At 35.6% G+C, this 26,548-nt stretch overlaps 1 protein-coding gene and 1 pseudogene across 1 annotated transcript in view; one reads left to right on the top strand and one right to left on the bottom strand.

The window, feature by feature from the left end:
* Malrd1 (MAM and LDL receptor class A domain containing 1) overlaps positions 1–26,548 on the top strand; it is a 771,085-nt gene that overhangs the window by 263,594 nt on the left and 480,943 nt on the right. The window contains exons 22-24 of the mRNA XM_045134762.1: positions 14,464–14,620; positions 16,910–17,020; positions 18,718–18,931. Of these exons, the coding sequence (XP_044990697.1) occupies positions 14,464–14,620; positions 16,910–17,020; positions 18,718–18,931 (482 nt within the window). The remainder of the gene's footprint in view (positions 1–14,463; positions 14,621–16,909; positions 17,021–18,717; positions 18,932–26,548) is intronic.
* On the bottom strand, positions 9,617–9,933 carry LOC101603836 (annotated as a pseudogene).

The following is a 26,548-nucleotide window of genomic DNA, read 5'->3' as shown; positions in this document are numbered from 1 at the left end:
AAACTATCCCCAGTAGATCATTATTATTATTCAACATAAAATAATTTCTTAAAATTATTAAAAATTTTAATTAAAAGATTAATTTAAGGAGTTTATATGGGTGGCTTTTAATTTAACTAAATGACAGTATATGTGATCCAGTTTCTGGAACAATGAAGTTTTGAGCCAAGGCTGGGCATGGTGGTGCACAGCCTTAGTGCTAGGACTCCCATGGCTGAGGTGGGAGGGTCACTCTGTCTTTGAGGAAAACCTGGGGCTATAGAGTGTGTTCCAGTTTAGCCTGGGCAAAAGGGAAACTCTGCCTCAAAAAATCTATATTTTAATAACTCTATCATCATTTGTAGTTTTTATATTTTTCTATTCATTTAATTTTATAAGAATATAGTGATATATAAAGATTAAATATATATCAAACACTTATAAAATATTACTTAAAATTTTTGTTACTTTAATTTTTTTATTTAATTGTGAGCAGAGAGAGGGTGTGTGTGGGTATGAACAAAACAGGGCCTTTTGCTGCTGCAAATGAACTCCAGATGCATGTGCAACTCTATGCATCTGGCTTTACCTGGGCATGGGGAAATTTGAACTGGGACTAGCAGATTTTGTAAGCAAGTGCCTTAAACCACTGAGCAATCTGTCCAGTCCCTTAAAATATTCTGTTACTTTTTAAAGCATATGAAATGTTAATAGCTAGTTTTACATAGCATTAAAAGAAGTAATTTATCATTCTGTTGGGTCTTGAGTCTTCCTAGTACTTGCAGCCTACTTAGCACTAGTGGATTCATCTCTATCACACTCTCCAGGACCCAGGAAGCCTTATAGAGAATGAAGGCTGCTCTCACTGCTAGCCTGGGAACCTCCCAGGCAGATGACAGAAGGTACTGAGGAGACTTAAAACAGATCAAAGCAGAAAATAAGACACAGCCGAAAGGATAGTTCTAAGATACTCTTCAAGACTCAGGGAACATTGCAGAAGAGGGAGCAGAAAGAATGTAAGAGCCACAGGATAGAAAAGTGTATTATGAGGCTTTGTCCTCACCACAGAGATTCACTCTTCAGTGACTACTGGTAATACCTAACTGAGCCCTCAGAGGAGTAGGAGCAGGGAAGATGGATCATTAAGAGAGTAACTCAATGGGAATATGACCAATTTTCAATATGTTCATACATTAAAGTTCACAGTAAAATAATTTAAAAAGAATTACTTTATTCAATAACAGAAATAGATGTAAAATTAAAATGTAGAGAAGGCAAGTAAAAATTAGATATTTAAACAACATAAGGGCCACAAAAGAAGCATACTGTAAAATGGGCATACAGGTCAGTAAATTGATTGTATACAAAGGAAAAGAGCTTAATGAGAAGGATAAATTTTGAACTGGCTTTATGCAGCTTCAAGAATTTTATGAGTTAAAAGTCCCAGTGATGTTTATAGCAGCACAGAAACATGATAATATATAGTTTTTTATTAAGATGTACTAAGAGAAGGTGGCTAGAATTAAAGTAGACTCATGACGGTAGTTACTGAAAAAGGTACAAAAACCAAAATGAACACCTCACCAGAAGAATAGTGTATATAAAAATTAAGAAAGGAAAAGAAAAGAAGATATGTACAAGCATACACAGATGAGATAGAGACAAAAGTCAAGGCAGAGACAGACAGACACCCCCCCCCCCACACACACACGGAAAGTTTATATGTCAAAGAGGTAAAAGAATCAACAGACATTCAAGTTTCCAGAGAGAAGCAAGACTGTAGGAGATAGAACCTGGGCAGTCTATCCTCTTTAGTGTTCAGAGGCTCAGAAAAGACTCGTGTTAAAGTAGCTTCACGCAGGAGGCGTGATGTTTGGAAGCATGAGTAGGTAACAGAAAGAGACTGGTTCAAAGGAAGAAAACCTATTAGCTCAACCTCTTCAAATTCAGTGAATATTTGAGTTAAGATGGCTTTCTGCTAGACACGTTGCTGGACAAAGTGAATACTTATCTTCTTGGACAAATCTTCCATGAACAACATGGGTGGGTGGGTCATTAGAATTCTGTATTTAGCTGGGTACCCATCTTCTCCTACCCTGGGAAACCAGAACTCAGTGTCCTCAGGCCTCTGACTTTAGGAGTTATACAAATATACCCCTCCCCATTATCAAGCCTTTGGCCTTAGATCAAGAATTAGAACATCCTCCGATCTGTGGGCTTACACTAATGGATGCCACTTTCAACTGCACACATGGAACCTCTCAGCCTCCAGCTTTGCATGAACCAAATTTAACTGTAGTTTTATTCATATATAATATATCTATGAAAAGATGTTTCGCAACTTAAGACATAGTTATGTCCTAGTGACCATCATAAGTTAAAAAAATTGTACACATAAAACACATTTAATATGCCTAATTTCCTGAACATCTTAAGTTAACTGAAACCACTCTAAACAAGCTCCAACTACCTCCCTGATGCTTAGGTCAGGCAAATTCATCTAATACCAAGTCTGTTTTGAATGCAAAAGTGTAGTGCATGCACTTTATGAGACACTTGTGCCCTATAATTCTGACATCACTGTAATACAGAAGCACCCTCCTTGTGATTAAATGGCAGGCACCATAGCAAGCTCCCAATGCTCTGTACCATCAGAGTTATTGTGTTACGTACAAGGTAACAATTTCTCACAATTACTTTGATGATTCAAACTCAGTTTATTTACATGATAATAGTGAGTAAATCAAAATGTCATTATTTTGGTTTTTGATTATTTATTTTGACAATTATGCTTATTTTCTTTTTTTGATTTTTATTTATTTATTTTAATTTATTTTTTTATTAGTTTTATATTCAGCAAATACAGGCAGTTTGGTACCATTATTAGGCTCATCATGACCTAGCCCCTCCTAGTTGAGGTATATGGGTCGTGCATTATGGAGTTAGCCCACAGTTATTGGTACGATAAATGTCTGCATATTCTGACCCAACATGTGGCTCTGACATTCTTTCCACCCCCTCTTCCACAAAATTCCCCTGAGCCATGTTGGGTTCATTTTTGGTCTGCTTCAGTGATGAGGTGTTGGGGGCCTCTGAGGCTCTGGGTCTCTGATTTGGTAGGAGTTGATTTTTCTCTGTGTTGATCTCATTCCTCTTTGTGCTGGTATCTGGTTCATCAGGAAAACAGCACCCTTGCTTGTTTCACTAATTTTTCTTTGTTTCACCTGGGGCCCTTTTGAGGTATGATGGGTGGCTCTCTCCTTAGGATCTGCATCTATCTGAAAAAGAGAAGCAGATTATCCAACAGAGAGTAAGTTAGTTCCAGGACAAATGAAATAACCCTTACTTTTTTTTATAGAGAGTTTAATAGGTGTAGGCCCTCTTGTACCCCATGACTGATGGTAGTTTGATATTGGAGAGAGGGTTTATATTTGGATATGATTCTGACTTGTTTCCCAGCTCCAGCTATGGTTCCCATACCACTGAGGGGATCAGTTAGCCAAATTAAGAATAATTCGTTCCCCATCATGGCTGTGTGCCACTATTGCACTTGTGTGGACATCACAACCGGTTATTTGTTGCTAAGTAGGTTAGACCATGAGTTGCTTGGAGAGATATTAGTTATTTCCCCCAGTTGCCCATGTAGCACCTTCTGGCACTAGACATGCTGACTCTCTGGGGACTGACTCTCTCCTGGCTTCCGGCCATGCCGTTCCATTTTACTTGTCGGCTGCATATGGAGTCTTCAGCAATAAGGTCTTACCACTAACCTTTGGTGGGTCATCAAGTACTCTGACAGAATTCTGTCATTCTTTTAGGAAACCTTGTAGGTTTCTCTGATCAAAAGCTCATTGTGGATGAGAGCCCCATGCTGGTACTGGGAGTCACAGGTCAGTGGCCACTAAGAAAATGAGGAAGAATATCACTAACATACAAGAGTTAGAGAGGAGAGAAAGAAAGGGAGGGAGAGGGAGAGGGAGAGAGGGAAGATGTAGAAGGTTTAGGTTAGATTGATCATACCCTCTCCAGTATCTTGTGGTTCAGGTGTTTCCTATAAGGGCCTGGTGAGGGTTCAACCATTTGGTCTTCCTTTTAGGAAGTAGAATTTTATGGTACCACTGCTGTTTGAGTCTAGATTAGTGTTTCCCACCCCTTCTATGCCCTCCCTCTCCCGCCATCCTAGTGTCTAGTCCATGAGGTGCTTGCTGGGTATATAAAGTATCTTCGGTAGATTCAGGTTAGGTGCAGTAGATGAGTGAGACTATGTGGCGATTTTTTTTCTGTGATTGGGTAAGTTCACTGAGAATGATCTGTTCTAGGTTCAACTATTTTTCCTCAAATTTAATTGTTTAATTTTTTTCTTACTGCTGTGTAGAATTCCATTGTGTAGATATACCACATCTTAGTTATCCATTCTTCTAGTGATGGACACCTGGATTGATTCCAGCTCTTAGTATTATGAATTGAGCTGCTACAAACATGGTTGAGCAAATCTCTCTGGCCTGTGGTTTGAAGGTTTTAAGGTAGATGCCCAGTAAAGGAATAACTGGGTCTGTTGGTAACTCTATAGTCAGCTTTTTGTGGAGTCTCCATATTGCTTTCCAAAGCGGTTGTACCGTCCTGCATTCCCACCAACAGTGGATGAGTGTTCCTACTTCTCCACATCCTCGCCAGCATTTATTTTCATTTGATTTTTTGATGTTTGCTATCTTTATTGGGGTAAGATGGAATCTCATAGTTGTTTTAATTTGCATTTCTCTGGTGATTAGGGATGATGAACATTGTCTTAAGTGTGTTTGCCATTTGTGTTTCTTCCTCTGTAAACTGCCTGTTCAGCTCTTTGCTCCATTTTGTGAGTGGGGTGTTTGACTTCTTACTGTTTAGATTTTTGAGTTCTTTGTAGATTCTAGAGATTAGGCCTCTATCAGTTGAATAACCCACGAATATTTTCTCCCATTCTGTGAGTAATCTATTGGCTTTGTTTATTGTATGCTGTCTGTAAAGAAACTCTTCAGCTTCATGTGATCCCATGGTTGAGTGGCTGTTTAAGATCATGAGCTACTGGGGTTTTGTTCAGGAAGTCTTTTTCCATTCCTATATCATGGAAAGTGCTTCCTAAATTTTCTTCCAGTAGTGTTTGAGTTTCTGGTCTTATATTGAGGTCTTTTATCCTTTTGGATTTGAGTGTAGTGCATGGTGAAATGTGAGGATTGTTTCAGTTCATGCATGTGGTTATCCAGTTTGTCCAGCACCATTTGTTGAAGATGCTGTCTTTTTTCCAGCCTATATTGTTCGGGCCTTTGTCGAATATCAAGTAGCTATGGTTGCTTGACCCAAAGCCTGGATCCTCAAGTCTATTCCACTGGTCTACACTCCAGTTTTTATGCCAGTACCATGCTGTTTTTATTACTAAGGCTTTGTAATATAGCTTTAGATCAGGTATGATGACGCCATCAGAGGTATTTCTTTTGCTGAGGATATGTTTGGATATGCGTGGCCTTCTGCCTTTCCATATGAACTTTGAGATCATTTTTTTCTATCTCTGTGAAGAACACTGTAGGGATTTTAATTGGAATTGCATCAAATCTATATGTTGCCTTTGGTAGGATTTTCATCTTCACAATGTTAATTCTGCCTATCCAGGAGCATGGGAGGTCTTTCCATTTTTTCAAGTCCTCCTCAATTTCTTTTTTGAGTGTTTTTATGTTTTCGTTGTATAGATCTTTCACTTCCTTGGTTAATGTTATTCCAAGGTATTTTACTTTATTTATTTTATTTTATTTGCTATTGAAAATGGGACTATGTCCCTTATTTATTTCTCTATCACTTTTTCATTTACATATAGAAATGCTACTGATTTTTGTGCATTGATTTTGTATCCTGCTATTTTGCTATAGGAGTTAATCACCTTGAGGAGTTTGGGGATGGAGTCTCTCGGGTCTCTTGCATATACAATCATGTCATCAGCAAATAGAGCTAACTTAACTTCTTCCTTTCCAAATTGTATCCCTTTTATTTCCTTCTCCTGTCTTATTTCTTGAGCTAGGACTTCCAGAACTATATTGAAAAGCAGAGGTGAGAGATGACAACCCTGTCTTGTTCCTGATCTTAATGGTAATTCCTCCAGTTTCTCTCCATTAAGTATTATTTGGGCCTTCAGAGCTTTGTATATTGCCTTTATTATGTTAAGACATGAACCAACCATGCCAATTCTCTCCAACGTTTTTATCATGAAGTGATGTTGCATTTTGTCAAAGGCATTTTCTGCATCTATCGGAATGATAATGTGGTTTTTTTGTTTAACCTTGTTTATGTGGTGTATTACATTGACAGTTTTCCGTATGTTGAACCACCCTTCTATTCCTGGGATAAATCCCACTTGGTCATGATGGATAATGCTTTTAATGCATTGTTGGATTTGGTTTGCAAGGATTTTGTTCAGGAACTTTGCATCTAAGTTCATTAGGGAAATAGGCCGATAGTTTTCTTTTCTTGTGGCATCTCTGCCTGGTTTTGGAATTAGGGTGATACTAGCTTCATAAAAGGAGTTGGGTAGCTTTCCTTGTTCTTCAATTGTGTGGCACAGTTTTAGAAAGATTGGTTTGATTTCTTCCATGAAGGTTTGATAGAATTCAGCTGAGAAGCCATTTGGTCCTGGACTCTTCTTTTTGGGGAGGTTTTGTTTACTACTTGTTCAATCTCCATGAGTGTGATGGGTTCGTTGAGGTGATTAAGCTGCTCTGAGTTTAGTTTTGATAGATGGTATGTGTCTAGGAATTTATCCATCTCCTCCACTTTATCCAGTTTTGTGGAGTAGAGGTTTTGGAAATAAGTCCTGATGATTCTCCCAATTTCACTTATGTCTGTTGTGATCTCTCCTTTTTCATTTTGAATTTTGTTAATTTGAAGCTTCTCCCTTTTTTGCTTGATCAAATCAGTCAGGGGTCAACTAAATTCAATCATACAATAAATCTTTTAAGTAACGTTCCACAATTCATTCAACATTGTTGGCCAAAAGCACACCATCATCATTTTACTCCTTTCAGAGTTTCTGTGCACTGGAGACTCATAGCTTGTTGGTATGGAAATACTTCAACAACCGAACACATGAGTGCATAAATGGAGTTGCTTAGAAAGTGAAGCACAACTATTTCAACATTTGCCATGCATCGAAAGGAAACAATAATAAATCTATCTGTTTAGAATTCCAATTTCTGATACATAAAATTTATAGACTATTAACTCTTGTAAAAGAAAATAATGTTTTCCTTATCTAGTGAAAAATATTATTTGAACCATATAAATGCAAAGATACCTATATATGAAAGTATATTCAGTTTTAAGTTCATGTTTTCATATCTGTTTTGTAATTTTAGAAGTATTTTGATATCAACATGTCCAGTATCTGAGCAATGTTACTTGTAAATTAATCCCAAATGCTGCTAAAGAAGTATATTTGCTAATTTGAAAAATTTAAAATTTAAACTACTGTTTCATGTTTTAAAAGCTTTTATTTATCTGATCAATTATTTGATGACTTAGTAGAATAATATTTCATTTATGTCCCAGCTTCTTGATTTTGCTATCTTCATTTATCCTATTCAAAGATAATTATTATTTTTCAAGTTGGAATAATTTAATCCTATTCCTGTCCTTGGCATACGTTTGGTTGTAATTAATCTTAATCAATTCTTATATACATAAATTGAAATTAATTGGATGATACTCTTCAAATAATGCTGAACAGGGTATGTGAGTATAGTTCAGGGAAGAAGAAATTGGAAGGAGAAAATTTTGCTATAAAGTTGCAAAGACAATATAAATACTGTTATTGTTTCTGGTATTGATATGCATATATATATATAAGCATGTGTGCCCAGTTTTACTCATTTTCCCTTAATGATGGTCAACCATGATTCAAATATATTAAATGAACAATTTTATAGGTAAGCAAATCATAAGTATAGACTTATTTGCCAGTGTGAAGAGAGTTGTGGTTTCAAGTCTCACCCTATCCTGTCTGGCAGGAACCCCCACATTGCCCAGTTTTCCACACTGTGCATACTATGTATCCCTTATCACTCAGTGGTCACTGTTGCTTGCTACTGGATTGATTTCCTCCATGACTGTTTATATTCAGTCAGTCCTTCTTTTCTTCTTTAGTCATTGTTCTTATTAGCTACTGGTGGTACTCTCAAGGCCCAATTTATATATCCAATGCTGGATGTAGGTACTGGGAAAAAGTTAGTACTAATCGTTTGTCTGAGATAGAGTGTACGTCTGTGGTGTCAGTCATCCACTGAAGATCTTGACACATGGAAATTTCCATACAAAGTTGTTTATGGAACAGAACTATTCTCAGTTACAGAAATTGAAAACTATCTCATTGAACCAATGGATTTTTATCTGTGTTCCACTAATGTGTCATTAAGGGAGATCCTATGTGAATTTGTAGGGCTTGACTCCACCATTTTTCTGTAACATATACTGTGATTCTGTGGAGATGCAAATTCTATGGGACACTTAGCTATCACAAATAAGAATGTCCATTAGCTGAACACAGTTGCTAGTTCTAACCTTCTGGATCACTATATGTAAAAACCTAAGAATTTGACCCAGTCAGTCATAAAACAATTCCAGTGATACAATTTTTACTAGTAGTATAATTGGTGTAGAGGACAGTCAGTTCTTAAAGTAACTGACTGAGGGCTATTTTAACCTGCAAAGTACATGGTTATAAAAATAATGCCCTTGAACTTAGGCAAAGTTATAAATACTTTTCATACTTTAAACCTGGAGAGGAAAATATTTACTGTACAGAGAATTCTGTTTGGAAATTAACTGAATTTGAATTTGGCCACTTGCAATTTACCATCAATTTAAATTAGTCTGAGGGCCATTCATATTAAAAAGAAAATTCATATTTTAGTGAATGGTAGCTTTGGAATACTTATATATTGCTTATTATAACTTTTTACATATGGATATGTTAGGTTCACCATGTTTTCATGTCTTAGAAGAAAAGTCTCATATTTTTGCTTTTTTTCCTTAAAATTGAAGATACTCCATCCATTGCCATAGTACCTTCATTAGTATCAAGTTTCCCTGAATGCTGTTGTCATATTTCATTTTTACAGGCAATAACTAATGCTCAGATCATTTCTTATAGATTTATGAAAGCTAGAGTTAAGGAGAAGACTGGATAATGATTAGTGAAGCTTGAGAAAATTTGAGGAATGAATTTGAACTAGTCATGTTTTTTGGTTTTATTTTCAACTAAAGAACATTTATTTTTCACTAAAACCTTATCTGGAGGACATAACTAAATTATGTTACACCCCCACCCCACTTTGAAGGGTATTTCCGTAGATGTTATAAAACAGATATGGATATGAAGGACTGAAACCAACATTAACTGACAAAGAAAATGTTTATGTTAAAAAAAAAGAGAGAGAGAGAAAAGAAAAGGGGACAATGGAGGTTTCAGATGAAAGATTCTCATGTTTCATCTAATACATTCAATCTTGGCTGGAGTGTATCAAAATGGAAACAAGGTTGCTATAACACAAAACTTCCATTTAGTGTGCTGTTCACACCCGTGTTCCAAGCTCACCCCCTGCCCCCTACTGCTTCCAACTCATTTCCCAGTTTGTTGGACCTGCCAACAAAGTAGCATGCAGATTTTGTTTTAAATCTTTTTGAACCAGTCTTTTTATAATACTGGAGTTTCTGGGTATCAGCTCGGTAAACATGGTAGCTGAGATCTACCAGATCATCAATAAAATCAAACAGCTCGCTGGTGTCATAGGTGATGGAGGGGCTGTGGGATTCATTCTCTTCAGATGTTCTCCATATATTTTACAAATGCCCTCCATGCACTCATTCACAGATTCATAGCATAGCTCTGTCTTCTGAACTCATGGTAGGCTGTACCAGGAAAATGGTGTGAGGCATGGCGCCAAACGCTCTGCTGCTGCCAACGCCACCACCACCAACACCACCTCTGTACAGGAGCTCTAAGTCATGGTTTCATTGTTCTTCAGATGCTTTATTCTAGCCATGTCGTCTAAGCTGACTTTGGATTCTCAACCCTGTTTCCTTCTGCATGTGGTACTCTAGGTGTATGCAATGTCCAATCCAAGACTGTTGGTGGTTTCTGTGAGGATCATAGTCTCTGCAGCTGCCTTACTTTTCCATGAAAGTACTACAAATTTCTCTCTTATGCTGCTCTGGCTTACTGCCATGGTTCCAGTGGGGTGTGTCATGATATCATAGAGGTGGCCACTGCATCTGGAAGAACTTGTCCTCCCATGACTCTTGAGGGAAGAACACATTTCTGTAGGTTGTGATGTAGCTCAGTGGTGTGGTAGTTGCTTAGCTGGTTCAAGGGTCTGGATTACAACACTTATGATGCAGAACAAAACAAAATTTAAAGAGGACAGTATAGCAGAAATGAAAAAAAATAAATAAAACCATTTCTGTACTACACTGCTAGGATGGTGTGAATGCCGTTGTATTTTTTCATCAGTACTAAAATAGTACAAATGTCCACATTCAGAGATTGAAAGTGATGCAATTTCATTTTTAAAAGAATTTGTAAATTTTATTTTATTGAGAATGTGATCAATTAAGGTAGCCAAACTAAAAACATGATGCATAGGCTATTACTATATAAAATTGTTCATGTGTGGTTTATACCCATTAAATTGTATGTTGAAGATTGAGCTTATATTGCAAAGAAGTATTTAACATATTGCATATTAATCATATTCCCAGCAGGTTATGCTCTTATGCTCTTGCTCATGCATGTCCATTCCTCTGAGCGCCCTCTTCAGTGGTGCCGTTAGTATTCACTGTGAGGTCACGAGTGCACCATTTAGTCTCAGAAGTGGGGAGACAATGCCTCAGAATCTCCCAAAGAATGAAAATCACCAATATTTGGCATTTTATAATCTCAGTTTTATTTTCTCTGCCCATTTCATGAATAATGAGCAGGAAATAGGCAACCATGAGGATCTGTTTTATGTGTGTGCAGCTCAGACAAGTGATGGTGTTAGACATCATGCTATTAATTGTATACTATTGCCAAAGTAATTTAAGTTCAGTTCAGTATAATGAATATTTTTATGTGAGCGAATGAGAAAGAGAGAGACAGAGAGAATGAGAATTGGTATGCCAGGACTTCCAGCCACAGTAACAGAACTCCAGATGCATGTGCGACCTTGTTCTCATGTGTGACCTTGCACGCTCGTGTCACCTTCATGCATCTGGCTTACGTGGGATCTGGGGAGTCAAACATGGGTCCTTAAGCTTTGCACGAAAGTACCTTAACCTTTAAGTCATCTCTCCAGCCACTGCAATTGTTTTTAAAATTTCAAAAGTAGAAGTGAGAAAACTTGGGGTAAACACAGTTGTTAACATTTTGAAAGGTGTTTGGATTTGAGAATATCCAAAAACAGGAATGTTTAAAACTCTGAGCATAGAGAACCATTTCTATGTTTTTCACATGTTGATGACATTGAAAGAATAAGAATAAAATGAGAAAATCCTGATGTGACTTCCATGGATATTATCATTTAAATCTGATAGACCTGTTATACTGTAGACTGCATATCCATTCCTTTATCCCTTTGTAAGAGTAGTCTGTATGTTGATTTTACATTACAGAACCTAATTATACTCCAACTGTCTTTCAAAGAAAGTTACTTAGGGAATACTATTCACTGTGGGTAAATTACAGACATAACTTGCATTGAAAGGTAGTGAACTGTGAGAGTTTGATACATCCACAGAGATTGCTGCGAGACCTGAATGTGTTCCAGAAGATGAACAGAATAAGGAGCCTTGGAAAGGAGGCTGCTACGTGCAGAGTGCATAATGCTGCTATCAAGTCCCCTAAGCAAATCTGAAATATAGGGAGGAAAGTAAAGTCCACCAAAATCAGTAAGGTCTACTGCCAAGAACCCAAGATAAAATGCAATGATTAATGAACAGAGGAGCTCAACCTCAGCATCAAGAACTGTGTTGTATGTGTTATTTTTTTCCCTTGAATAAGAGAATGTTGCTGGCCTAGATAGAAATTCCCTAGCTCCTGCCCTTTGTAGTTAAGCCACAAGCCCTTGCGCAATGTCTGTCTCACAGACACCACTCATAAAACTGTGCTACAGTCCTTTTCCTTCCCCAAATCCCTTTCACTTTAGTCCCAATATTCCTATGATTAATTTAACTGATCCATAAATAGAAAAAGAGGTTTGAATATTGCTAAATTTTATTTTTTCATGCTATAGAACCTCTAGATAATATTAAATTGGCAAAGAACACTGGAAAATTAAGAAGATATTTTAAGTATATTTTATAAATGATATTTATGTAACAAATTATTTGATTAATTATAATTTTGGTTAAACAAAAAAAATTTTAAAATGTGATATGTTGGACTTGAATAGAACTAAGAATTTCTTTTCCAAAGTGAAAAAAGAAAATTGAAATTGCTTCCCATGAAGGTAATTCTCTTCTGATATTTTTGGGTGAAATGAGGTAAGAGTGGTATTAGTCACATTCACAGTATTATGCAAACATCACCACTGTGTCCAAAATATTTTCTTTTATTCACCCCTGACCAGAATAAAATACTATGACCATCAAGCAATCAATACTTTCTTCATTCTACTCACTAGTTACTAGCACTAATTTACTTTCTATTTCTGAAAATTTACATAGAGACCAGAGGTCAGTGGTGGCTTGTCTTTCTGCATTACTGTCCACCTCATTTATTGAGACAAGGTAGTTCACTTGAACATAGAACTCACAAATTCAGTCTAGCTAGCTAGCATGAAATAGCTTTATGAAATTCATCACTCTGTATAATGGTAATGCACCAAAGAAAAGGGTTCAATGTCATTATCTGGCATGGGAATATTTAGTTTGTCATATGCACAGGTAGTTTTCACATCATCATTTTGTATAAAGATTGTCTTTTACTTATTTACTAGCTTTTGCACACTTCTAAAAGTAACTTGGTTATATTTGGGCTTATGTCTTGTCTATCCCATTGATCAGTTTGTGTTTATGCCAGTATCAATTTGTGATTGATGTAAGTTTGTCATAAAAAGTAGACTTTTCCAAATATGTGACTTTTTCAATATTATTTTGGCTACTTGGGGGTCCTTGAGATTGCATATAAATTTTAGGATTTAAAAATCAGTTGTTGTAAGAAAAATACTATTTAATTTTGATAAAGATTTCATTGCATTGGCCAATGCTGATATTTTACAAATATTATTTCCAATGATCAGGAGTAGGTCTGCATAAATTTATGACCTTAAATTCATCAATTTTTTGTTGTTACTATATATGTCTTTTGCCCACTTGGATAAATTAATTAGTGAACATATCTTTTTGATTCCACTGTAAATGGAATTCATTTCTCCATTTCATTTTTGTCTGGCCAATTTAAGTATATAGAAAATCAAGTTTGTAAACAAAATATTTATTATGTACTTTGAAATTTGCTATAGTTCTAACAAACTTTTGTGGAGCCATTATAGATATAGGCTCAAAACAAATATGGATATGCAGTAGTTTGAATGTGAAAGACTGGGGTGGATCCTGGATTCCAACCCCAAGTTGTGGAGAGAGCAGCTTGAGCTCTGGCTGTTCATTTGGTGTTGGCTATTGGTAGTTTCTGTCTGCTTGGATTTGTGAAAGGGAGCCAGTTTCTTCAACCATTGATGGAACTTACCCTGGATATGTAAGCTTGTAATAAGCCCCATCCTCCCATAAACTGTCTGCTGTGTGAATGAAAGCTTCTGAATATAATGCTTCAACAGTGGTGCATAGCCCAGACTGCTTTCAGGGTTCAATTACCTCTTTTGAATTTATAAAGCATGGCTGTAAACTGTATGTCTTTTATGAGGAGTGCATTGCTTCTTATTTTCTTCATTATTTCTCTCTGTAACTTGTACCTAGAAAAGACAAGACAAACTTTAAAATTATTGATAAAGACATTATAAAATATGTGCACATGAAATTGAGAGAACAAATTTCAACCAAATCCTGTTAGACCCATGAGCTGTACCCCTTACCAGTTTTATTTCCAATGTTAATGGCTTATTTATTCATATGTTTCCTATTTAGCCTCTTCTAAATGTACTGTGTCAGGGATTCATTTTAATCTCATGAAAATAACTTTTAAGAGTAGGCAAGTATATTTTTATTATCATCATTTTTTTTTTTCTAAAAAACACTAACCACTTTCTTATAGATTTGGTCGTTTCAACTTTTGTCAAATTTATGCCCATTGTTTCAATGGATATCATTACAAGGGCCATGAATTCAGGGAAATAATAGTAAAATAATTGTCTCTGGACAAGATTGTAGATCATAATGGTGTATTGGGAAAATTGCAGTATAAAATAGGGTAAGTGACAAACTATCTTATTTTATTATTTTCTTCTTTTTGTGTCTGATAAACTTGTTCCCCAGGAATACTACAGAGAGCTGGTATCTATATGCTGACAGCTCAAATGGGAAGTTTGGTGATACAGCTGATATTCTTACTCCTGTCATTTCACTCACTGGACCGAAGTGTACCTTGGTGTTCTGGACTCATATGAATGGTGCCACAGTGGGTTCTCTCCAGGTACTATTTTGTCAGTAGCATCATCTGAATTTATGTACATACTTACTGCATAATCTAGCCTCATTAAATATAGCTTCTTAACGAGTATAAATGAATGATAATTAACACTTTATTACTGTCACGATGTGCTGATGGATCTTTATCTCTACCTTTATCAAAATTGGGTATGTGTGGCTAGTGATTGCCTTCCTATTTAATATAAAACTATTGGCTATTCCAAGGCTGCAGATTCTCTTAAATAGTATTTAACACTTGAAACGCACCAGGTAGATTTCAGCATGATAATATAACATAAGCAAGTGAGCATACACAGGTTAGCAATACTCACGTCTTTTCAGGGATGGTAGTAAAGTCACACTTTCCAATAGTTTTTTGAAAATTGTTTATTTGGAGAAAAAATTAATCTATTTCAAACTCACATAATGTTGTATGAGTAGTAGGAACCTCTCGACTAATGCCTTCAGAGATCCCATATTTTTCCAACTGTCCCAGTAATGCCCCTTATAACAAAGTGCCCCATCACATAATATATCCAGTTATATCTTTAATTTCTGTCAAATGAATGTTTCTGTACTCTTCCCCAGACTTTTATGATTGTGATATTTTAAAGTGTTATAGCTAATGCATGTTGTAAAAGTTCTTCCAGTTGGATTTTCAAAATCAATTGTTTCCTATGCTGTTATCCAGGATTAAATTGTTTATTAAACCTCATTGGTTAATGTGTTTCAGTCCCTTATTTGTACAATTAATGTGAGTCAATATTTTGAAGAAATATTTCAGGGTATGTGAAATCATGATCTGACTCAACTTCACTCCCTGCCTGCTCCTTCAACCATGGTTTTACTCACTGCTTGTTTCTCCATTCATGTTCTCTGCCTAAATTGCTTTACTAGGATTAGCTAATCGTGTTCCTCTAACTCCATTATTCTGTCCATACTTGTGTTTTCTTTATCCATTATAAATTAAAATATTCTCAAGTCTTTATTTAAAATGTATTTTTGTATTGGGATAGAACCCTTAGGTTCCTATTTTACTCAATCCATTATCCTCTATTACTATTATTATATCTCTGATCCTCAAATGGCCTAAGATTTGTTCACAAAGGTACTATAAACTGACTTCCATCTCTTTTATAAGCCTCATCATTTTGTGAGAATTTTCTTGTTTCTGGCAAAGTTGTTCTAACTTTCTTGGTTTGGTCAAATATCTGGAATTAAATATTTCTGGCTAACACCTGATTTGTTTGTAAATACCAAAGATATATAGGCAAAATAAAGAAGGTTTCTAGAATAATACTCTCAATTCCTGAGTTCTGTCTCCCCAGGTTGGATGTGATCAGGTAGAGAATGCTATGTGAACTTTATTGGTAACTTACATAGACTTACATAGACTATCATATGCATGATGGCATCACTTCCATTTATTCTGATTTTCTGGCTTATGTGTAATTTTCCAGGTATCTCTGCTATAAAAATAACTTCACCAGTTTTTGAATGTTTACCATAAGAGGTCTTAACCAGAACATCTTGTTGGAAGAAAAAAAAATATTATAGAGGCTCTCCTTCTTTTAAATGCCATTAATTTGTTTTGTCAAGAAGTCTGTATTCACCATGTTTACCACATGGGACATTAGTTACTTGATTTATTTGTCCACAATACAGAGAGCTGGACTATGAATAGCTGCATGACAATTTATGTAATTTGGTGGGACATTAAAGACCTAAACTATAGAAGGTATAATGCAAATTTCTTCAAGGTTCTTGAGCAGAACTCTCTGAGAGAAAGAATGGCAATTCATGCATGTCACTCATCTCTTCTATCATGATGATGCACATTATAATATGTCCTGTCCCAATGAAACTAATTGGATGAGGAAGGTCATTGTAAAAACAAAACAAAACAATAAACAAGAAAAATAAAGTGTTTTGCTAATCAATTTCCTACTTTTCCTTCCAACCACATGAATATTTGATAATATAAAAATATCAGCTGTCACAACCACCACATTTCTTACAAAACTAATGTAACTGAGTTCCTAATAAAATGGTGACTAGAGAACTTTGGACTTGATTGACAGATACTCATGTATATCTTTATTATGTAAAACATGTGAAATACTTCTGGGGAACAGTGCTATATAGTAGAAAATAAATACATGTAATGAACATTGTCTCAGCTTTATTCTCAAGGACTTTATGTATGTATTGAAAAATTAGCAATCACTAGGAAATATTCTATGTATTCAAAGTCAAAATATTTCAGTACTTATTTCTTGATTTAACTTTGCAGGTGCTTATCAGGAAAGGCAACATTACCTCTAAAGTGTGGGCACAAACTGGACAGCAGGGTGCACTGTGGAAGAAAGTAGAAATATTCTTAGGCATTCTTTCCTATGCAGAGGTTTGTAACCAAAGAAATTTATTTTGTCTTCATACTAATCTATTTCTTCCACTCATCTTGTTCATTTCTTCCCACCTATAATTTGATGTGTTATATTAAGGAAGAACATTTAACACTCTATATGGAATTTTCTATAAGTAAATTACCATTTTATAATCTCTAAGTTCTCTCAATTAGACAGTTATATTCTAGGAGCATTTAATTTATATTACAGTCTTCTAAAATAAGTCAGCTTCTCACATGGAAAACACACCTCTCTCAATAATGAAAATGTTATGTCTACAGACTGTATAGTATTATTTGAAATATAACAAAGGTCTTTAAGCTCTTAATATATGATTATATCATTTACAAAAAATAGATGTAAATAATTCAAAATATTTTTGAAACCATGTAAAAGATGCTGCATATGTCATTACTGAAATTATAACAGTTACATTAATGCTAATACAACATAATTAAAGAATAGCTAAGGTAGTAGTATGTTAAACTATTTAAATTTAAAATAATAATATACCAAAATTTTGGCATGTGTTTCATTTCTCAGAGATATTAAAAATCACAAGTTCCATAATTATATTGGGATATATGTTTCAAGACAGTTGGCTACTAAGATCGATTAAGACTTTGAAAAATAGAAAAAGAACCAAAAACATTTATGTAGGGGAAAATTTTCTTCTTAATCTTAATTATGTCTCTATCAAGAAAAGATAAGGTCCTTGACAAACAGTGAATTCCCCATGGTCTGTTTCTGTTTGTATGCACAGATTGTGAATGCTTGTGATCGAGGCAGGTAGGCCACTGTCAGCAACAGAAATACTAGCTGATGAAGCTGCATAGTCATGGATATAACATTATGCCTGATTTAATGCATTGGTATATGGAATGAATCTATATAATTTGTATCTCCTATTGAAATATCCGGTTTTCCAGTTAAGCATTTGGAGATAGATTAGTATATTGACAAGAAGTTCAGCCTAAAATATAAAGATTGGATAGCAAAACAAAGACTTTGCATAATATAACAATTTGTCATTAGAAGGAGTCTAGATATTCAATGTCCAAAATCTTTCAACTTGGGTACAAAACAATTCTCAATAAGAATATTTAAATGGTTCTACTTATACTAGACATAGACTTCAGGCAATGCAGTCTAAACTAGTTCCGTGTACACAGAGTATTAAAATGGTGAAATTATGTTCCCAATTACATTAAGGAGGATTTCAGCATGTGGAATTAACAATTAAATTAGTTTTTCTAAAATTCTAATTTGTTCACGTCTTAAAAATAACTAAGAAGTATACTCATGTTGTTTAAATCTCAAAATTAAAGACTAATGCCTGGGCCTCAGCTTCCATTTGTGGGGAAATCTGAAAAATAAATTTGTTTTATCTTGGAACTGAGAACTGGCAGAGGTATGGTAAGGGCTTGCTAGCTTCGTTTCCAGGCCCCATAACCTAACTCTCAAGTAATTTGTCAGTGAACTTGCCCTTCCCACTTTCTGTGGTTTTGAGAACAACCACTGTAACAACCTTGTAGCCTTTTGGTCATTATCATCATGAAGGTCACTTTCAAATGGAGATATTTTAAAATCAGAATGAAGCTTGAGGTACATGATGCTATGTTTGCATGTCTGTTGAACTTCTTGACAGCTTCAGTGCTAATGGAGTTTTCTTTTTTTTTTTTTTTTTTTTTAGATTGTCTTCAGGGCAAAGCGTGGTGTTAGTTACATGGGCGACGTAGCAGTAGATGACATTTCCTTCCACAATTGCTCTCCCTTACTCAGTACAGACAGGAAGTGCACTGCTGAGGAATTCATGTGTGCTAACAAGCATTGCATTGCAAAGGAGAAGCTGTGTGACTTCGTGAATGACTGTGCTGATCACTCAGATGAGAACACTTTCATCTGTGGTAAGGAAATGCACCTTCTCCTAATGCCTTCATCTTCCCAGTCATGCTCAGTGCCCCTTCTTAACTGTTGGAACTTGAAGAAATTTCAAAGGAAGATGCAGATAGCATGATTTAACTGTTAATGTGAATTCCTTTTTCCTCCTCAACAGTTAATTTAGAGCAACAATATACATAAAGCTAAGGATGGTTTTTGTGTGTATGTGTGAAATAACAGAAGTAAAATCAGGAAGCAGGAGTCTTCAAAGACAAAAGGAAAACATGTTTACCATATGAAAGAATATGGACAAAAGAAGTGCCAACTTATGAGGAGAAGGGTTGGTGAACTCTAAGGCATTCATAAATTCATTTCTTTTTGTAAATTATAAAGTGTGAAAAGTTGATTTAAAAAACAATGCTCAGATAATATATAAAATGGGGAAAAATGATCTTCCAAATTAGATTCATATTACCTGTGTAAAAATGTTGTAAGCATTCAACCCATAATAAATAGCATCTGTTACAATACCCTCAGCTAAATAGGCCATTTGTGCTCATTCAGATAAGCCTGTAACATTGTGCCTCACAATCTGATTGTCATATCATCTCATAGAAAATGAGATGAATATAAATTGTCAAAAATTAAAGGTGACAAGTCATTCCACTGTGTTTTACTTCTGATGCAGAATTTTACAGTTTGATATTTACTTCTCAAAACCAAATCTGCAGTATGAAGAAAAACTTCAACACAAGAACTGGTCATAGAGCTTTAATCTTCCGAAACCTTCTCATTTACAAATATACGCTTGAACGTGAATGCTAAGAAGCGAGATGAGCAGTGGCGGTGCATTTCACGGGTGATGCTGTCAGCAAGCCCGGCCTTGCTTCTCCCAGAGTTCATATAAACCTAACTGGCAAAACAGCCCCAAGACCCAGTGCTCTGTTCTGTAAGCCCTGCTCTGTCAAAAAAGTTAGTCATGCAGGAGTTCTGTCTCTATCACACAGCTTTTGTTTTTTGAGCACATATAAACCAAGCATAAATGCATATAAGATTAGCAAAAATATATGGCTAATCTTGAATCTCTATAAATGCTTTTACCTTTGAATTTTTTTTTTGTAAATATTGGTTGTTTGCCTCAGATGCTTGCACAATTTCTTCATCAGCAGTTACTTTTTCTTTATTAATTTAATTTAAATTTATTTTATCTCAATTTTTAAAACTTTTTCCATGATTATAAACATTATCCCATAATAATACACTCCCTCCCCTCTTTTCCCCTTTGAAATTCCATTCTCCATCATATCCCCTCTCTATCTCAATAAGTCTCTCTTTTATTTTGAGGTCATGATCTTTCCCTGCTCTTATGATGGTCTTGTGTAGGTAGTGTTAGGCACTATGAGGTCAAGGATATCAAGGCCATTTTATGTCTGGAGGGAGCACGTTGTAAGGAGTCCTACCCTTCCTTTGTCTCTTACATTCTTTCCACCACCTCTTCTGCATTAGACCCTGAGCCTTGGAAGGTGTGATAGAGATGTTACTTGGTACTCTAGTTACTTCTTTCCAGCACCATAATACCTTCTGAGTCATCCCACTACCATTGTGTGTGGTGTTATCTGTGACCTTAGTTCTAATAGCATTTATTTGATGAATTTGAGGGCCTCCATGTTAAGTGCATATATCTTTAGGATTGTAATGTTCTCCTGTTGAAAGGTGCCTTTAATCAATATTTTTAAAAAGTGGCCTTCCTTAACTTTCTTAACTAATGTTGGACTGAAGTCTACCTTGTCAGATATTAGAATAGCAACCCCTGCTTGTTTTTGAGGTCCATTTGCTTGAAACACAGTTTTCCAACCTTTCACCCTAAGGTAGTGTCCATCCTTTGTGGAAAGGTGGGTTTCTTGTAGGCAACAAATTGAAAGATCCTGCTTTTTAACCCAGTCTGCAAACCTGTGTTTTGGTTGGGGCATTGAGCCCATTGATATTAAGAGATATTATTGAAAGGTGTGAATTTATTTTTGCCATTTTTTTGTAGTTCCTCTGGTTTTACCTTTCCTCTCTTGTGTTAACTAGTAGTTTGTTTTTTCCAGGTTCCTTATATGTGTGCTTTTCCTTTTCTTCAGCATGGAGGATTCTTTAAGTATTTTCTGTAGAGCTGGTTTTGTCTTCAAATAGTCCTTTAGCCTGCTTTTGTCATGGAATGTCCTTATTTCTCCATCTATTTGAATGGATAGCTTTGCAGGATTAAGTAATCTTGGTTGGCAGTTGTTATCTTTCAGAAGTTGGAATATATCACTCCATGCTCTTCTGGCTTTTAAAGTTTGTGTTGAGTAATCTGCTATAATCCCGATAAATTTGCCTTTGTAGGTAACCTGATTTTTCTCCCTGACTGCTTTTAATATTTTTTCTTTGGTTTGTATGTTTGGTAGTTTGATTATAATATGACAAGGAGAGGTTCTTTCCATGTTTTGTCTGGCTATTGCTCTAAAGGATTCCTGTATATGCATTGGCATCTCTTCATAATTTGGGGGAAGTTTTCTTCTGTGATTTTGTTGAAGACACCAACTATGCCTTTGGAGTGAAATTCTTCTCCTTTTACTATGCCCTGAATTCTTATGTTTGATCTTTTCATAGTGTCCCAAATATCTTGAAATTCCCACTCATATTTTTCTATAAGTTTGTCTTTCTCTTTGTTGGACTGTATTAGATCTGCCACCTGGTCTTCTAGTTTAGATATTCTGTCCACTGCTTTATACTATTCTACTGGTGAGATTTTCTACAGAGTTTTTTATTTCATTAACTGTGTTCTTTATTGCTAGTAATTCTAACTTGTTTTTCTTTATTATTTCTATTTCCTTATTTATTTATAGTATTGATGCCTTTATTTCATTAGATTGGCATCCTTTGTCTTCTTTGCTTTCTTTGATTTCTTCTTTAAATTCTTTGAACATATTTGTAATCATTCTTTTGAAATCTTTCTCAGTCATTTCCTCTAACTTGTTCTCACTGGAGGTCATTTCTGATGCAACAATACTTTTTGGTGGAGTTATATTGTCTTGATTTTTGGTGTTTCTTGTATTATAATGTAAATATTTTTGCATCTAGGATTATTTAATGATTGGACTTTACAGTTAGGTGGGTAGTATGAGATGTATCAATTAATCTCATGTTTTATATCTTCAGGGTTGGAGCGTAAGGTGCTAGGTGTGGCTCTGAAATCTCGCAGATTATCTACAAAAGTGACTCTAGGTGTTTGGTGTGCCTGATATGAGAGTATTCAAGTAGGCTAAGTGGAACAAAATACAGGCAGATTCTAAAATTTAACTAAACAATGTACACTTTCAATGAAAAACATCACAGAGTATTTATCCAAGTGTAGGTATTATGATAACCAGAGCCTCTGTCTGTCCCTTAGGCTGTGTGGTGCCTCACCCACTCCCTTAATTCTGACAACAAGGCAGTTAAGATTTCTGGTCTGTAGAGAGCTCCAAGTCAGCTTGTGACCAGGTGAGACCCTTCCCTAATGTATAACAGAAGAGTAAACAAAGCCACTATAATTCAAGAAGCAACAAATAACAAACCCAAAATACAGCTTATTTAAGAATGGCAAATTTCATTGTGGAAAACAGTGTGGAGGTTCCTAAAACAGCTAAAGATTGATCTACCATATGACCCAGCTATAGCACTCCTAGGCATATATCCAAAGGACTCATCTCATTTCCTTAGAAGTACGTGCTCAACCATGTTTATTGCTGCTCAATTTATAATAGCTGGGAAATGGAACCAGCCTAGATGTCCCTCAACTGATGAGTGGATAATGAAGATGTGGCACATTTATACAATGGAGTTCTACTCAACGGTAAAGAAAAATGAAGTTATGAAATTTGCAGAAAAATGAATGGACTTGGAAAGGATTATACTAAGTGAGGTAACCCAGGCCCAGAAAGCCAAGCACCACATGTTCTCTCTCATATGTGGATCCTAGCTACAGATGATTGGGCTTCTGCGTGAGAATGAAAATACTTAGTAGCAGAGGCCAGTAAGTTAAAAAGGAGACATAAAGGGAAGAGAAAGGAAGGGAGGAGGATACTTAATAGGTTAATATTGTATATATGTAATTACAATGATTTTAATGGGGAGGTAATATGATGGAGAATGGAATTTCAAATGGGAAAGTGTGGGGGTGGGAGGGAGGAAATTACCATGGGATATATTTTATAATCATGGAAAATGTTAATAAAAATTTTAAAAAAAAGAAAAAAGAATGGCAAATTTGACTGTCCATCCGATTTTGTCCTGATATGGATAGTGCAATTAGCACTTCTGGTTCAAGCATATATACCAGGTTTATTAGGCAGGTACTGACCTGGTATAATCCCAGTTACCCTTTGGGATGATTTTGGTCTCAGCTGTGCTCTTTGTTGGGTCTCTCTTTGGTGCTCTGTCAGTTCAAGTAGGCATGGCCTGGTCCTTGTACTGCTGCTCTGTTCCTGAGGGCTGAGCACTGGCAGTGGGGAAGGGGAGGGAGCCGATGCTGCTCTAGTTTGCCTGCTGTTCCACATGTTCTTCTACCTTGTGATCTGCTCCTCTGTTGTTCACTGCTGTTCTCCCTTCATGTTTCTTGAGTTTTCAGAGAGCTCCAGTGTGAGTGGAAAATCCCTTCACCTGGCTTTTCCTGTGGCTCAAGCTCAGTCTGCCGCTGTCTTGCATGTGGACCCATCCCTCCGGAGCAGCTTCTGTTGGCCTGTGTGGGCTCTGGATGCTCTGGATCTCTCCTACTTCTCATCTGCTATTTCAATTTCCTACACACCTCACTTTTTAGTAAAAGTGTGTATTTTGCTGTTTTGTTGTTGTTGTTGTTGTTGGCTTTTTCCTCCCTAGGCTGCTTTGGTGTGGTACCTATGCCACCATCTTAACCCGAAGTCCTATTATCATTTTCTTCTGAATATCAGACTGATAGACCAGATTATCAATTAAGTACAGCAAATGAGCTTCGAAAATTATTTGTAATATTGCTACTGTAGCTCTCAAATATATGACTTGATGTAATTTTCCATATTAACATATCTACTTGTTTTAACTAAACATTACCCTATTCTATGCTCAAATTTCATTAAAAAAAAATGTTGGGAATTCCATCATTTAGAAAGCACATGTTAGACATTTTGTCATCCTTGAGAAAAGTAGTATATACTCTCCTACCTGTGACATTGGTACTTTTTATATAATATTGCTTATTAAAAAAAAATAATTTGCAAGGAGAGAGAGAAAGAGAAATTGTTGAATGGGTGTTGCCAAGGCTTTTTGCTGCTATAAAGTAACTCCAGATGCTTTTACCACTTTGTGCATTTCTGCCTTTACATGGGTACTGGAGAACTGAATCTAGGCCAACAGGCTTTGGAAGCCAGTATGTTGAAGCATTGAGCGACCTCTCTAGAGATGCATTGTTTATTTTTATTACACATTTAAAGAATTCAAATGTATTCCTAGCTTGCTGGTCTTAAAAGTTATGCATTAATTATAGTGTGACTAGAGCCTGCCATTGGGATTATAAGTGGTGCTTTTATTCTGCATATGCTATAAAATTTGATGTTCTAATTAGACCTAGAAGAATAGAAAGAAAAAGTTAAAATAATCACCATAGCAACTGAGTTTTGTAATTTAGGTGGTGATCCATCAAGCATGTTTGGGGGCTTAAAGTACAAGTTTTTCATTTCCTTCTTTTATAAAGAATTCTAAGTAAAGCTTGAAACATGTATCACAACTAGAGAAAAATAAAGGTTATATTTTAAACACTAGGCAAAGTTCAAAATCTGAATGAATTAAGTTGTATGGAGTAAGTAATTTGATATAGGCAGAAATAATTATAAGACAAGAGAGTCCCTTTTGCTTAGGGCAGGGAATACATCTTTAATAACCTATCCCCCACTCAAATGATAATAACATTAGATGTTTTCAAGTGGAGAGTATTAAAATATTTTATAACAGCTGGGCATGGTGGCACATGCCTCTAATCCTAGCACTCGGCTGGTAGAGATAGTACTATTACTGTGAGTTTGAGGCCACCCTGAGTCTACATACTGAATTCCAGGTAATTCTGGGCTAGAGTAAGACAATATCTTGAAAAACTAAAGTAAAACAACACAAAAATGTTAAGCTGATACTTAGAGAACATGTTGTAGGTTTCATCTCTCATTTAGAATCCAGCCAGCAGCACAAAGACAAGACAGAGACAGCAGCCTAAGGTAGAAAGGATTTGAAAAGATTGCTAACATTTTTGAAACCTGGCTAAGAATCAATATAATTAGAAAACCGGAAATGTAAAAATAACTTCATGATTTTTTTACATGCCAAGAAGCATATATAAACATATAAATCAAAATGTCCCATGGGTGCACACCATACAATCACGTTACCTGGAAAATATGTTCTGTCTACAGGTAGGTATGTACACACAAACACAAAACTACCATGGTAAGGATAGATGGGGAGCAGGTTTTTAAGAAAATTATTGTGAAGGATATTTTGAAATTATTGCTTTCCATTTAGTAATTTTTAAATTATATTTATCCTCTTGGATATAAAAGTAATCCCACTGTAGTTTTATTTGAACTTCCTAGTAACTCATGATGTTGAGCTGCTTCTTTGGAGACATACCCATTGAACTATTTTCCCTTTTCTCATAGGATTGTTAGGTTACATTATTGAGTTATATGAATTCTTCATAAATTTTAATAATATAACCATTGCCAAATACATATTTTTCAGAAATTATTTTTTAGTTTGTAAGTTGTCCCAAGTTTTCATTTTAGTAGAATGTATTGTACAGAACATACTGAATGGGAAATACAGAGAATTAGAATTCCCACCTGCTCTCTGATCCTGATCTCACTTTCTCCAATATTAGAGAAGAGAAGTGTTGCCCCTCTTGTCCACACACTGACACATAATTATCAACGAGAGTCCACAGTTTAAAGTAGGTTTCTCTGGTAGTATTGCGGTCTGTGGAGTTGAACCAAGCACAGCAGAGTAACCTACCACCAGTACCTTAGAGGGCCATTTCATTGAAAAGTTTTCTTTATTCCACTTGTTCATCTACCCTACATTTACTACGAGCTTCGTAACTATTCCCATGGATTGTCTTTTCTAGAATTTCATATGATTGGAATTGTACAGAATATAGAATTTTAAAATTTCTTTATTTTATTTATTATGCATTTAAGTTCGTCCCATGGTTTTACAGCATATTTCTTATTATACTTGAATAATATTCTATTTTGAGTGTACAAAATTTTATTTTACATATGCATCCAATGAAGAACGGTGGGTTACAACACTGGTAATAATGAATGCAACTGCTATAAGCATGCATGTACAAAAGTTTTTGTATATTATTTTTAACACATTTAGATAAATATCATAGACAATGAATATTTAATCATGGAGTATAGTGTAAGGTCTCTTTCATGGGTCCCTTTCAATCTATGACTTATTTTTTTCTAAATATTTTATTTATTTAGTTAGTTATTTGCAAAGGGAAAGCAAGAGCGAAAATGAGACAGATAGATAAATAGAGAGGGGGGGGATGAGTTGGCGAGCTAAGCCCTCTTGCTACTGCAAATGAACTCTAGATGTACGTACCA

This window comes from Jaculus jaculus, chromosome 15 (genome assembly GCF_020740685.1).
Source record: "Jaculus jaculus isolate mJacJac1 chromosome 15, mJacJac1.mat.Y.cur, whole genome shotgun sequence".
Classification (NCBI taxonomy): domain Eukaryota; kingdom Metazoa; phylum Chordata; class Mammalia; order Rodentia; family Dipodidae; genus Jaculus; species Jaculus jaculus.
The sequence above is the reverse complement of the archived record's forward strand: the minus strand, read 5'-3'. Positions and strand labels throughout refer to the sequence as shown.